This window comes from Rhea pennata, chromosome Z (genome assembly GCF_028389875.1).
Source record: "Rhea pennata isolate bPtePen1 chromosome Z, bPtePen1.pri, whole genome shotgun sequence".
Taxonomy (NCBI): Eukaryota; Metazoa; Chordata; class Aves; order Rheiformes; family Rheidae; genus Rhea; species Rhea pennata.
The window spans coordinates 56,138,555-56,154,169 of NC_084702.1; the positions used below are offsets into that span (position 1 = coordinate 56,138,555).

Sequence of the window (15,615 nt, forward strand, 5' to 3'; positions counted from 1 at the left end):
CAAGATGTTAATCTGATCGCTAGTTTTCAGTTACTGAACTTTGTAGGAATTCATGGCTATGATTTCATGAGTGGCTGAGTGGAGATGAGTCCAATCCTTTGCCTTGTTTGCAGTCCTCCAATGTTTCTGGCCACATGATCCTGTTCCTTGTACTGCCTCTGGTGCTTTATAGCGCTCTGTGAGACAGTTCCTCATGCTGTCACAGGCAGCTCAGCAAGGAGGCCTCAGATTTATATGTTGTTCACCTGATCTCACTTGGCTGCACAAAACTGACTTCAGACATTGTCAACCCACTTCCCCCCCCCACCCCCCCCGGGTTAGTGTTGATGAGTTCAGCCAGAGTATTCATAAAGTACATACTGTCTATGGAGTTTGTATCCCTGAGTTAATGCACTCATGAGTACATGTGTAATTCATGCTTCATTTTAAGATATAAAGTAGGTATGAAGGAGGGGAGTGCATGCTTAAGTCTAGTCACTCAGTTCATAATTATTGCTTTGCAAAAGGAACTGTCTCTTCCACTTCTTTTGTGGGGGAGCTGGAATGAGTTGAGTGAATTAGTTCAGTTCTCAGTGGGCAGGCATGCCCATCACAGGAACATGTTTCGTGGCTGACAATCTCTTCTGCTGTCCTAGCAGAAGACTGTATAGAATGAGTACAGGACATTCATTCCTAGTGAAGGTCCTTTGCTTCATTCATCAAGAAAAGATTTATGGGTAGAGGGATTATCTCTTAGCTAAATAACTCTGTTTTTTTGCAGCTGTGCAAGCTTTGAGACACAAGTCCTTTTGAAATTTGAAGTCCTTGTGTTTCTAACATTTGTCCAAGAAAGATATTCCTTCTGTACCCAGAGCTTGTACTACTTTTGGCCCTACTCTGTCATGGCTTAAAAAGTGCTAGCTGGAGATGTTCCATTCTGTGAATAAACAGAGCTCAACACTAGCAATGTACTAGCATATATTAAAGTTTAACAGAGTAACAGTGGCTGAAGTTCAGGCAAGGAAAAATAGGGAATTATTAATGCTTCGGTGAATGCTGAAACACTGGAGTAACTTTAAATAAACCTCTGCATATTGTAATATTTCACTTGCAGGGGTTAGATCATTGGGCAGCTAATGTAACTTATTTTAGAGACTTGCTTTGGAGACATGGAGATTTTGGGGAGGTGAGAAGTTTTGAAAAAAATACACAACAGGATTACTGCTTCTTTTAACTAGTGCTAGAACTGAGAATACATCAGAGATTTGTGGCATTGGATTAGCAGAACCTGGCCTTTGTGGCATGTGCTGACATGATAGTGTCATTGTTTTGTGCCGAATAGCAGCAATTTCTACCCATCGTCTTTGTATCTGTGTCTGCTGATTGTAATGTTCTCTCAAAACAAAGAACGCAATTAAGAGCTATGAAATAGTTACACTTTACACTTTAATGGACATATGTTGACATAAATGACATCCACCACTTAAGGGGTGGTGAGTTGTCATTTCATTTGTGTGTTCACATAGGAGCATTTGGGTGATATTCTCTTGTTACCATCTCTCTTGTGCTTTGATCTGGATGAGTCTGATTAAACTCATCTGTCTTGTGTCAGAACTTTATAAAATCGGCTATACATATAAACTAGAATGGACATTTTCCTTTCCTTTGTTGGTTTAGAATGGAGAAACTCCCTTTTATTTGTCTGTTGAAGGAGGTCATGAAAAATGTGCTGAACTCTTATTGGAAGCAGGGAGTGACATCAACCTTTTAACTCAAGTATGTAAATAATATTCCTTTAACATGCTGTTACTGGGACATCCTGGGCTATGGGAAGTGTTTTATCCTCTCTTTTCTCTGTGCGCTAGCAATATATTTATTCTACTTATTTTTATGAAACAATGAAAGGTAATAATTTTATTAAAATATGAATGAGAATGTGGAGAATGTTAAGAGCACAAATTTTATGTGGAAGAAATATAGTATAGATTTATTTGGCAGCATACTGTCAAATATTTGCTGTTTATCCAATAGTAAAATATATGGCTAGGAAATGTAACCAATTATAGGGTGATTGAAAATCCTCAATTTTGGCAGTGCGTATGACTGAGCTGATGATAAACCTGTTATCAACATCTGGTTCCTGGATTCCAGGATAACTCAGACTTCTTTAACAGCCTTGGTTTGCCTCTTGCAAGAGGCAAACCAAGAATTTGGTTCCAGGAAGACAGTGCTTGTTTTACTTAGCGGAAGTATTAAGGGAGAAATTTCTATCAGTTTAAAAAATTTGTTCATGTGAATGTGATTGCTTGTTAAAGGTCACACTGAAGGGCCAGGAGATTTATTGGAATTGTCATCGTCTGTGATACAGGATAGCTGACAAAGCTGTTTATCTCTCCTTTAGAGAAATTGAACAGGACTATGGACTGTTGGTGTTTTTTTGTTGTAATATAGTAACGATGTAAAGCTCCTTTAGTATTTATAAAACCAAATCATACTAACTGATGCCCTACTTAATTTTATATCATGTTATCAAAGGGACCTTTTTTTGGAAAATAGCACAAATTTAAATGAAAGATTATTCCATATGGATAGCAATATTCTGCGTGGATAGCAATAGTCTTACTGTTTTTTCCAATAGCAAAAACGTAAACTTTTGCTGTTTGTAACATTTATTTCAGAACAATACCAGTGCTTTGCAAATTGCAATCCAGAATGGACATCTATCCTTGGTCACATTTCTTCTTGATAAGAATATTGACCTTGTCCCTAAACCAGAGGTGAGCATGTATTAACACAACTTTTCTGCAGATGTGCAGGACAAATTTGTTCTGCCTTTAAGGCCTTCCTTGAGAATTCCTGCAGCTGAATGAGACTGACTAGCTCTTTTATTATTTTACTGTAAATATTAATGATTTTATAGTTTATGAATGTTAGCAGTGTGAAGGGACTAACCAAAACAAGCTCCTGCTCCACAAACACGTTGAATGTTTTAAGTATTCTTAGTATTCAAATGTTGTCTCACTTCAGATACAACAGTTGTTACATCTGGGACTTTCTGTGAATAGGAAAATATTTTACACTTCTGCAGTACAGGATGAAAGTAGAAATCTAGTCTTTGTGATTTATTTGCCGTAATTACTTGACTGTCATTTAATGTTGTCAAAAAGAATAATTTGTAATGTCTTTGAAAGGATTCATTTTAAAGATCCATCAGTTTTTTAACTTTCTGTAGCCAAAGCAACTCTTAAAATTGTAATATAAGCATTGGAAACATTTCTAGTACAGTGTTGTGTAAGAGCTTTATTATTTTCCTGTAGCCCTGAAGATGAGGCTGTGGTTTATAAAGATGCTAATGAATAAATCTCTAGCATTGGTGATTGGCACTGGTATGATTTCTGTTTAGCTATGTTTAACAAGAAAGTAATGAATCACAGGTCCAACATGCAAATTGATCTTCTGGTTGGATTGTGACTGGTGTTGGACTTGTGCCACAGTTATTTTCATGAATAATCACTCAAATAACAAAACTTAATTTCTTTCTAGGTATAATCTACAAGAATATTAAAGAAGCAATGTATTACAAGAGTTTATTCCTAGAAAGTAGATTTTGACAGTCGTATACCTGATTTAGAATTATATTGTTTCCAGTCTATTCAAATGAGGGCAAATCAAGTTGTCTGAGGGAAAAGAAATGCAGCCCTGAAGTCTTTTTCTGTGAACCACATTTCACGTATGAATACATTAAAATGAGTGCCTTGCTGACAGTTTATAAGCAGTGACATACTTACTGGTAAGCACTGTGCACTGAAAAATGATAGATTTTGGAATGTATTTGTTTACAGGCTGCTGTAGTTATCGCATGAGGAGGAGGCGGCTAGTCATGCGGCTCTGTAACAGAGTCTCAGTGGTGTAACTCAGCACATGAAGTTGTGTTTTCTGCAGCTTTAATCTATTCTGGAGCATATCCTGTCCCCTATTTGCAGGGGATACATTTTGACAAGGATGTCTTTTTTTATCTGAATTAAACTTTAATTGAAAGTATCCTAGTATAATAGTGTTTTTTTCCTCCACAGCAGAAGAATTCCCCTCTCCATTTAGCAGTCATCAAAAATCATCTACCTGTAGTAAAAAGCCTCTTGGATGCCAATCATGATATAAACTCCTTAAATCATGTAAGAAAAAGTGGGAAGCACTATAACGTCACTGAGAAAGAAGAGATTATTTGGATTTTGTTTGAAATGGAAATCACAAGTTTGGTTTCTTTGGATTTTTTTTGCTTTGTTTTGTTTCTTTCCTCATGGGCTCAAGGTGCTATTGCACCTATAAGAGGCAGCTCCCTCTGTACCTTTTTGTGTGTGTGCATCAGTGTTAGTCGCTGGTATAGGCTGTGCTAGTGCTGTTTGTGCAAGATCTGCATAGCAAAATAGTGTATATCCAGAAAATTATTGGATTAGTTTCTTGTTTGTTGTGGTTTAGGAACAATAAATGACAAAAATGTCTCAGAGAGATGGCTCTTGGAAGGAAACCCAGTGGCAGAGAACCGTTTGCCTGTCTTTAGCTCACAGATTTCTTCCCCTATAAACTTTCTAAAGTATGGAGAGAGAGAGATGTTTGTCACCGGCGCTTTTAACTTCAAACTTGTCCCATTGAAAAACTAGTCTAATACATGAAGGTTTGATTGATTCAGGATTTTTTCTCTTAATAGCAATTCTGGGCAGGTCTAGTCATATAGTTTTAGATTAGAAGGGTTCTCCTTGATACTTTTTTAATGAAAAGCAATGAAATCCCATGAAGATTAGTGCACTGAAAGAAAAATAAAGGCTTCCCAAGTAGACATGGAACACTGAAGATGCAGAGTTTTTCTGTTTATGTATATTGTTTGGGGGGAAAGAAATAGTCTTTGTGGAATCTGTGGCTTCCCCCATCCCATTGTTCATTTTATTGAAATTTTGTATGTTTTTTTGTGGAAGATAGGTAACCCCCCAAAATCTGTTGTTTGTAGCTAGAGTCAAAATGTGTGTGGTGATAAGCTATTTTGTTGAATAGAATAGACAATTTTGTAAACTTCTCATATATATCTTTTAGAAATGTTGCATTTTTTCTAGCATACTTAAAGTTGCACATAATAGATACAATAGATACATATTTCTAAATTACTGAAGGAAAAAGGAGGATGCTTTGTTGGAGGAAGTCGGAGGTCATGTAATCAGTGTAGTGATCAGACCTTGAGTAAGACTGTATGCAGAACCCTAAAGCTGGTGTATCTTGATGTGTAAGGATCTGTTTAACTCTGCAACCTGTAACTTAAGGTACAATTTTAAGTTACATGAGGACCTTAAAAGTGTTCTAACCACATCTGCAGAATGTAGACTTGCATTATTGGACGAGCATAGTCACAAACAGTTCAAATTAAAAGGATGCTGTGTCATATGAAACATGCTGTGAGATGTGTCCAGATATGCAAGATTTCTATAAATGATAACATATTTTATTTGCTGCTGCGTTGCAGCCACAGAAATCTGGAATACCTTCCTGTAACTGAGAATAGTAAAGAGAAGAGCAAGAAGCAAATACTTTGTGGCAGGAATAGATACCTACTGTGATCATTAGACTGCTAAATTCCCATCCTGCTTGCTGATAGAACTGAGTTTCTTGATAACAGTCTATAGAAGAATAAATAATTAGGTTTTATGTGGATAAATGTAGCAGCGTGGAGACTACACAACTCTCATTTTGGACCCAAAGATTAGACTTGAAGCAGAACATCCCAGTCACTATACTTTTTGTTAACAGTTTATTTTTGTTTAATGTTTTTGTTTGTGGTTTAAGGTTCACTGGAACCATTATGGAGCAGGTAGATCTCTGTTCTGCCAGAGATCCACTCAATCCAACTGTTTGGCAGGCTGGCTATCTATTGCAGACTGTGGCACAATGTACTATCGAAAGTTAGGGATACCTCGTTGTCTCTGCGTGGGAAGGGTTACCTGAGAGGGTGATGTGGGGGTTGGCAGTTGCATGAAGCACTCTTCCACAAACACTTTGTTTTAAGAGAATTTAAGAGTTTGTTACATTACAGCACACTAGTGGGGAATTACATTGACCTTTTCTGAAGCCATCTGGAACTCGTGTGTATTTTTCATGTAGAGGTCCCAGATGCTCTCTTGTTTGTTTTAAATAAAATTGGCAGTTAGATCATTCAAAAGTTAAATGTTTTCATTCTGTTCAGTATTTTCTAGCCAAGACTGTCTCTCATTGTGAATCTCATTTAGTTTTATATTGTAAGTATTTCCATTCATTGAGAGAGTTTCACATGTTATCTGTTTGGTGTTATTCCTTCTAGAGGCAGGAAACCCCTTTACATCTGGCAGCTGATCTTGGCAACGTGGAGCTGGTGGAACTGCTGCTGAAGGCAGGCTGTGATCTCAAGACTGTGGATAAGGTATACTGTGTATAATTCTCATGCAAGCAAGGATTATGTGATTTCTTTGTTTTATTTTTCTTATAACCTTCTCAAGATGCAGGAAATGTATGTGTCCAGCCATCTTTAGTAAAATGAATGCAGCTAAGCATTGTTTGTTACAAGGGAAGTTCCTTTTACTAGTAGCTCATTACAGAAAAAGTTCCACTTTAATAAGGCCTTGCCTGCAGCTTGCAGAGGTTTGAAATTGTTTTAGCAAAGAGCTGTTTTTGCATTCGGATGTTGTGAAAGCCAGTGTGCTTAAAAATGTAAAACTTCTAAACTCCATAGTTTGGAGAGTAAACCCCGCTGTCAGACCTCAGATTTGAAAAGGATGCGTGAGTCTTGCAGAGTGGGAGTGGTGTGCAGCCAGTACAGCTGTGCACCCACAGTCAAATGCGTTGCCAGCAGGGACGAAGAGAGTTCAGGTTTCACTAACTGCAGTGATGATGAGTTTGCTCTTTAGTACACTGGGTCATCTGAAATTTGTGGTGCCCAGCGTCTGTCAGGACTCCTCCAAGATGCATTCAGGTGGGTGCTTAGACCGTGAGACATCTGTTACTGAAAGTCCAGTCTGCAAGGACTGAGACAAGAATGGCAATGACTGGAAGAAATACCAAAATGAAGTCTCTGAGGAAGTGGCTGTGTAGGGAGAGAGCACTGAGTCAGTTTTGGGGGAATAGTATTTTATTTTATTTTATTTTTTAATTTTGTCACCACTGGATTAACCATGTCCTTTTTATGCTCTTACTATATGGATTTTCTGTATGATTGAATTGACATTGGATGTATATAGTGAGAAAAATCTAGCTCTTCATTAAAAAAAAAAAAAGGAAAGAAAAAAAAGAAGACAAGTACTTGTCATGCAGAAAACTGACCAGATGGCTTCATGGAAGCTTTTTTTTTTTTTTTTTTTTTTTTTTTTTTGAACCACGGGAAGTTCTGCCTGAATGTGAGGGGGAATTTCTTCACTGTGAGAGTGACGGAGCACTGGCACAGGTTGCCCAGAGAGGTGGTGGAGTCTCCTTCTCTGGAGATCTTCAAGGCCCGCCTGGATGCAACCCTGTCTGACATGCTCTAGGTGACCCTGCTGAGCAGGGTGGTTGGACTAGGTGATCTCCAGAGGTCCCTTCCAACCTCACTGATTCTATGATTCTATGAACTAGAATCACCACTTTGTTCCCCAGTCTGACAAGAGGCTCAGAGCTACGAGCATGAGTGATGTGGTTGATATGTTTTAGGAGGCTGAAGTAAGATACTGCAGTGCAGTTAAGTCTTCAGTCATGCCTACACTGGTCAGAGAACTGGTATTCTTATATAGGCTAACCCTGACTGAGGACCTGTCCACTTTAGAAAGTGCCTTGGCTATTGGAAAAATGTCTCTGCCTTTTTATATTCCATAGGGAGACACTGAAAATTACATCTTGATGCTCATTCTGACCTTAAGTACCTGCAAGCCTTTGAGCTGGATAGTGCCCTGATGTTATAGCAATGTTGACAGATTTCAAGGCATGTTATGAGCGTGTGGCTTTGTGCCAGCGTAAATGCTGTCATCTTTCTGCACTGCTTTTTTTTTTCTTGATATAGCTGTTTCCTTGTCTGTTTGCTGGGTGAGTCCTAGGACCATTTCACAGCTAGGAACGTTGGCAAGTACAAGAGTTTGAGCTGAACTGGTACTGGGGTGCTAAAGATGTTCCCCTTCTTACTCCCTGAACAGCAGACTGGGAGAAGGGAGCCTGCTTGGGTTGCCAGCTCCATGTCTTTCCGATGTCTGTTCCCTGGCAGCAGGAATCTGCAGTCTCCAGGGTGTGTAATGCATCTGTATGAGTTGCCTGCTGTTAAAGCTCAGGAATTGCTTTCTTGGGAGACTTTACTTATCCCTGTTTTCAGGTATGGTTTTGATAGGATGTGCTGGTAGCCAGGAGAGCAATTTCTCTGTATAAGGCTGCTCTGCTGCATGTGCATACAGGATCCAAGTGGTACTTGAAGCTGGCAAAGGAGGCCAGGCACCTTCTTTTTTTTTCCACCTCCATCCCTGGGAATGCAGAGTGCCTTTCCAGATGTGGGCCCCAAGGAGCTCTCACAGTCTGTAGCATCTCCTCATGTTAAGTACTTCTATGCGATAAAGATTTCATAAAATGTGAAGTCTTTGGCTGCCAATGTGATGGTTTCTACAAATGGGATAATTAAAATGATCCTGAACAGAGCCAGGAGCTAGAACTCAAAAGGATGCATCAGAGAACTTCATAATAGCTGGAGAGTTGAAATGCCTTATAATTTAATTACTGAGCCTTCTAATTTTAAGGGGTTGGCTTCTTTAGACTTAGTTTTCTAGAATGCCTAGCTCTTGATATGTGGAAAATACCTGGATATTAATATCGGAGGCAGCTCTGCTCAGTGGAATCCACTGAAAGTGGAAGATTACAGAGAGAACCCTTAAAGCCATTGAAATGGCTATATATCAAAGTGTTGGTAACAGAGATTAGTTCAGATAAACTAATCAGCTAAACTGAACTGAGTCCCCTGTAACTGGAATTAAAGCAATGTCTTTTAATTCCTTTGATTGTATTACCCTCAAAACATTGCCTTCGGTTGTGCACTCTTCAGTTATCATGATGAAGTCATGCAAACGTCCCCGTTTATTGTGTGACTCAGCTCTACCATCTAGAACAAGACATAGGTTTATCCTTAGGAGTTCTGCAGCTTTATTGCACAATCCCTCTGAAATGCCAGCTAAACCGTAGCAGGGGGATGAACTGTATTTGCAGTAGTTTTCAGCCTGGGGTGAATGGGTGATGTCTGGGATTCTGCTAACTTGGAAACAGTGACTGAAGAAAGTGTGTTGATTAAAAAGTGTGCGGTGGTCTGCATTTAAGAGGTTTCTGAAGCCAACTGTACCTCACTAGAAATTCTTTAGGGGTCCACATGTTGAGAAAATTTGACCACCTCTGGATTCAAGGGTTGCAACTCATATAAAGCATAGAAGAACTTTGCTTATAGCCACCTGGAAGGTATAACATTGAACATTGAAGTAGATGTAATTTCTGGAAAAAAAATAGTAGGGCTCTGTAAATTCGGTAAGGTACTTGTTCTTTATATATATATGTGAGATCATGTTATGATTCACTATCTCTGCTTTCAGCATGGAAAAACTGCACTAGCTGTGGCATCAAGGAGCAATTATGCCCTCATCGTAGATATGATCATTAAAGCAGAAAGGTATTATGCTAGAAAACAGGTAAGAGACATCTTTCATTACACTAAAGGAAGCTATAAGGGAAAAGCTGATGCTGAACTTAAAGTGGCTTTTGCCTGAGATAATTTCCTCTTGACAAGTTGTAAGACTATCCTTGATAAATTGAGATTAGGAGTGGAAATTGGAAAGCCTTTATCCAGTCCAGGTTTTGCCCCTGACAAACTATAAAATTGTAGACTGAATGTATCATTTTCCAGCAAGATGCACTAAACAGAAGAAGAAGTGGAGACATATTCTGACCCAAATTCAGACTGTGCCATGAACATCAGAGTTGGGATGAGCCAAATAAAAAAATGGAGTGCAGGTGTCTGTCCTTTCTTTGCCAGTGAGAGCAGTGAGCTCAGCTACTGCAGTGAGTGCTCCCTCTTCCGTTTGATGCAGTTAATTACAAAGCTCAAGAAATAAAAAGGGAAAGAACCAGGCAACCATGTCAAGTAAGGACATTGTTAGATTGGCCTCGATTGAATTTCTAAGTTTGTTTCTCTAGTTGCCACACTTTAAAACATAGGCTGCTTAATGATGGCACAGGATCTTGATTGGGGCCATCTACAATTCTGAGAAAGTATTTATTCTGGTGATGACATTAGCAGTGAACCACAAAGAATGTGCTATACCTACATACTTGCTAAGATAAAAGGAAAGTATTTCAAAGGATGGTGAAGGTTAATTTTGGGACTTACTAATGCTCCATAAATAATTCAGTCTTGTATTGGGCTGTTTGGAGAGAGAGTTTTATGCAAGCTCCAGGAATTGATTGAATCTGTTGGGTTTTGACATAATGCAACCTAAAATTCCCAAGCTATCATAAAAGCTCTGTTTTCAGATTGGCGCTCCTGAGGGAGTAAAACTTGTCTATTTTTGTTGCAAACACCATAAAAACTGCAGGAATGAAGGTGCTACAGCTATTTATGTAGAGCAAGTAATTCTGTAAGCACCTGAACTAGCAAACTGGGCTAAAAGGACTGGTGAAAGGTATTTGGTTGACTCTGCTTTGGTGTGTAGCTTGAAAACTATTTTGCTGCTCTTTCTCATTGCTAAGCTGCTATTTAAATCTGTAAATTTGTAAATTGCTCTCATTCCTGCTTTGTGCTAGCAAGTTTTTGTTTTACCAGATCAGACAAGTGCCTCTCAGGGGTGGTACAGGCATACTCGATCCTGTCTGTGTGCAGGTGCATGAACTAGCTGGTCTTTTACCATCTCCTCCAGCCCTACATGTCCATTTCTGTGATATTTAATGGTACAGGGATCTGTGCTGGTAAATCATAGATCTAGATTAATTCTAACGAAAAACACACTCATGAACTGCATGTGTTGTGCAGGCAGTTCACATGAAGCTGATTTGTTTCAGTTCAGAGTTGTCAGGTACTTTATTGTTTCTTTTGGCTTGAAGGCAAATTAGAAGTGAAATCATTTGTTACCAAAGAAGATATGACAAGTCTGATAGCAGTGAGCAAGTGATAGTGATGCTCCTGATGTTTTGGCATTGTTTACTGAACTGCCTGAGGATAAGATGTTTAAGCAGATGGTTTCTTCAAGAGCTCAACAGATGTTGGGAAATAGAAATGTGTTTGTATCCCATTACCTAAGCTAAGCACGCAGCCATTGGGAGCAGTTCAGATGTTACAGTTATGGAATATAAAGTCATTCAAGTAGTGTTACCGTGCATGAAACTACAGTGTTTTGAACCATTACTGTAAGAGTCATCTTTTTATTATATTGAGCTGACTGTGATCTGTGACAGGGCATCTGTTACAAAAAGAAGTATCACACTGCTGTAAGGAAGTGCATATGATACAGATTTGTGTGAAAGATTGTCTTGTTCTCTGTTTTTCCTTTTTTCTATTTATTGCCCTTCCCCACCCTTGCCAAGGCTGTTTTTGACTGGATTTGAGGGTTGCTGTTTGTGTCCTACCCTAGACACATAACTAGCAGCAAAGGGAAGCTGTGGTGCTGAAAGGGAGGAGAGAGAAGATTTTGGTTTTTGATCGTTTTTTTTAAGCCCAGAAGGGAAGCACTGTCCTGGAGAGAGCCTGAACCACATCAAGGTTATCCTGTGACATGTCCTAAACCTCACCGTGCATGCTTCACGAACCATGAGAGAGACTGCAGTAGAAAAATGTGATCTAGCATGTATTACTGCCTAATTATTGAACTGATTTTTTTTTCTTGCAAGTCTCTCATACAGTTAGGAAATAATACTGTTATTACAATTCTTGGCATTTACTCTAGAATGGAGTATTTTATGCTTAGCACCTCTAAAATGTAGCATGGTGCCATTTCCTTTTCTTGTCTAGCATCTGCTTTGAAATCCTATATCAACTCCCTGAAGAGATTTTATTCTGGAGACTGACTTGAAACAAGACTAGCATGTAAACACAATGAAGTATCAAAGTAGTTTGAGCTTACCTACATGAGGAAATAGGATTTCCCCTAGGCAGCACTCAACTGGGGCTGAAATAACTGCTGGAAACTGCTTTTGCAGAGGTGCCCAAACAAGAAGCAACCAACCCCATCATTCCTGTTTCAGGCAAGCCACAGATACTATAGCAACATCATTTTTAACCTGGTGGGTAATACACCTGTGGTTTAGTTATGTTTTTGGTTTTGGTGTGTATATATATGGTTTTGCCTATGCAGGCAGTAAAACTGGATCTAGGTTCAGTGCACATGTGTTTATTGGTGCTTGGACATTTTGCTGAACGGGGCCTTGCAAGCCAAACCCAGCAGTTCGTACTGCCATTGCGTGACCTAGTTGGGCCCACTGCAACCAAGCAGAACTGATAGGGCAAAGACAGGAATGTTTTTGAGAAAGCCTCATGCCGACAGTGGCGAGCCTCTTTTTAGGGAGAGGTTAGCGTTAAGTAAGAGGAAAGAGTAAGAACTGTGGCTGAACCCAAAAACATTTAAAACATCACCTGTAATGCAGATGCAGCCAAAGAGCATTGTAATGCTTGAATATTACTTTGTGTTACTATTGTATATCAAGTGCTAGCAAAATTAAGTGTCTTACTTTGTATTTAACTTAGTGATACATAGCAATAAACACAGGAAGTCTTTTCTTTCCTGTCTGTTGTGGTGTTAAAACTGTAATAATGTCACCTGTTCTAAGATATTTTCCAAAAATGTGAAGATTTTTTTTCCCCCAAAGTGCTCTGGTAGCCAAGCAAAATAGATAATTCTTATAGTTCCTTTATCTGCACTGAGCAAATCACCTGTCAGCAACCACTTATGACTGTATAGACCACAGTGTTCACTGCAGGCTAAGCAGAAAAGTGTTCCTTCATTACAAAATTTATCATCTGCTTTCCATTTTAGGAACATCTAGAGCATAATGATGCTGAGTCAGACTTTGTTTTGTCTTTCAAACAAGATCACAGTACACAGACCAAGCAAATCCGTTCCTCCCTTTGGAATCTAGCATATAATCAGTTGAAACCACAGGCATGGAAGAAACTGGCTCTGTTCTGGAAGTTCACAGATGGACAAATTAAAGCTATTGAAGAACAGTGGACAGGTAACAATTATTTGAATGGATAGACATAAGTAATAAATCACAACAGGGCAGATAGTTGCTTTTTAGGCTCTGAGAGTATCCCAGATGCATGTTGGCCATGCTGCTTTCATTGTTTGTAAAAATGAGCAGTGATATTAAAAACTTGAGGTGAGCGGATACACCCTTGTCCCTAGTTCCTGGCAAATGCTGCTGCAGAAGTACAGGCCACTTGCATTTTCCCTCTTTAGCTGAAGAAATCATCTTTGGGAAGCAAAAATAGGAGCAAAGAGCAGCAGGGAAGGGTCTTGCAGTTCATCTGCTGCTGCAAGGGAAGCTCTCAGCAACAGTGTAATAGAGGAGGACCTTGTACATTGCTCTACTTTCACAGCCTTCATGAAGCAGCTGTCTCTCTTTCCAGGGAAGGCTAATGGTGGGAAATTGATATTTCTACAGCACATACTGCATTCATTTACAGTAACTCTTGGGCATATTTCAAAAAGTTAAACAAAAGTGAAAGGAAGAAATTAAGATCCATTAGCACTGATTTTTTCCCCCTATTAGCCTTCAGTTAAAACTACATTTTTACAAGTCTCAGTCTTCATTTTGCTTCTAAGGTGAGAAAGGAAATAAGAATAAATGAGTAGGTTTTAAATCCTCTTAGAACTCTGTATGTGCAAAAGCACAAAATACAATGTTTCCAGCATATGGAACAGAAAAATGCTTTGTATATTGCATAGGAAAAAAAAGTTATAAGGAACATGGACACAGAATGCTGCTCATCTGGTTACATGGTACATTGCTGGCTCATCAGAATCCTGTCAAACATATATATGAAGATCTAAAGGAAGCAGGATTTCAACATTTAGCTGGTAAGTAGTTTCATGATGTGGGTAGCATATTTGTGGTGTCCTCTGCACAAATACAGTGTGATGCTGAGGTTCCTGCCCTGCTAGGGGAGATACATAGCTACAGCAGAGCTGGAGGTCATTCTCTTCCTTCTGGGAATCTGCCCTTGGTAGGAGTTGAGAGTGGTTGAGGAAGAGAGTTGAAGTCAAATTTGGTATTTCTGAAGGAAGAGAAAAATATGCAAACTGTTTCCCTCCTTTTTCTTGCAAACATAGTTAAAATCTGTTCAGCCCTCCTTCAGTTAGATTAGTGCTGACCTTATAAAACGCAGTGCCTTCAAGCAATTATTTCCTCCTCTTGCTTTACAGAGAAGATCAGAGCTGAAAGTAGCACTGACAAGGAGTCCAGAAAATGTGCAATTTTATGAGTTCTTCAAGAGAACATGGTATATACAATGGAATTATATGCCAGATGGAAAGTAGCTTTCAAATACAGATTTTTTTTTTGGGGGGGGGGAAAGTAAAATCTATTTTGAAGTTGTACAACTTTTTCTAACCTAGAAGAACCTGCACTCCTGAAATGCCAGTTAGTTGTTTCTCTTGTGCTTTGCCCTACAGTAATTTACAGCTTTTAAGAGCGAATGGCTGGGTGGCCATTTATGACTACATGGTTAAGTAAGAGGTGCCCTTTCTGCCCCTCCCATCCCGTGAAAATTTCTGTAGCTGGCTTAACATTGATATAATAATTCCCTGTTGGAACTGCACAATTAAGCTATTTTGTTTGACATGAAATATAATTGAGATGTTTTCTAGCTGAAAGAAATTAAGAAGTGAAAATTATGTGTATAAATCAACAGTTCCAGAAATAGGTTGGCATCTGGCCTCATTTGGGATTCAGGTTTTTATACAGTCTATTGCTAGGATTATAATTTTCCTATCTGAAGAGGGCTTTTCCTCTTGATTAGTGCTAGGACCTGAAACAAATATATCTTTTTAAGCATTTGATTTATGTAGTGAAAATACACAAAAATGCCATGTCTATAACCATCTGGCTGCAGAGCTTCTCCAATCATGGCATATCCTTGTATACATACTTAAAAAAGGACACTTGATACTGTAATACTTAACATATTTAGAATATTCATATTTACCTAGTTCATGATTTGAATTAATAGCTGGTAGTGTTTTTCTGAAGATAATTAAAGGTTTTGTTTAGATTACTGAAAATATTTTACATCTAAAAAATAATGTAAATATCTATCTTCCTAGTCTCCTTTATACCAAAACAGCAGTTCTAGCTATGTACAGACAGACAAGGCAGTATTTCAGTTCCTTCATTAAACCTAAAATGACTTTCTACTGAACCTTACTGTTTGTATTAAAATTTATGAACTCTGCCCTCCTGCGTGCAACATCTTTTGACATGGCTGTATAGTTCTACCAGAAAGTGAAGAACAGGTAGGCAACTGCCTGGTTTTGAAACTGGGGATCTGAGAAAAATCACAAAGTGTTTGATCTACAATGGGTAAACTATAATTCCTACAATATTAGCTTGAAAAATTAAAATGCGTAGTGATTTGAATTA

The 15,615-nt window shown here is 38.7% G+C and overlaps 1 protein-coding gene across 1 annotated transcript in view; it reads left to right on the forward strand.

Annotated features, from left to right (window-relative positions):
* Positions 1-15,198, forward strand: part of ANKDD1B (ankyrin repeat and death domain containing 1B) — a 31,410-nt gene extending 16,212 nt beyond the window's left edge. The window contains exons 8-14 of the mRNA XM_062600497.1: positions 2,658-2,756; positions 4,053-4,151; positions 6,320-6,418; positions 9,579-9,674; positions 13,008-13,206; positions 13,923-14,054; positions 14,400-15,198. Of these exons, the coding sequence (XP_062456481.1) occupies positions 2,658-2,756; positions 4,053-4,151; positions 6,320-6,418; positions 9,579-9,674; positions 13,008-13,206; positions 13,923-14,054; positions 14,400-14,458 (783 nt within the window). The 3' untranslated portion in view covers positions 14,459-15,198. The remainder of the gene's footprint in view (positions 1-2,657; positions 2,757-4,052; positions 4,152-6,319; positions 6,419-9,578; positions 9,675-13,007; positions 13,207-13,922; positions 14,055-14,399) is intronic.
* Positions 15,199-15,615: the final 417 nt, after the last annotated feature.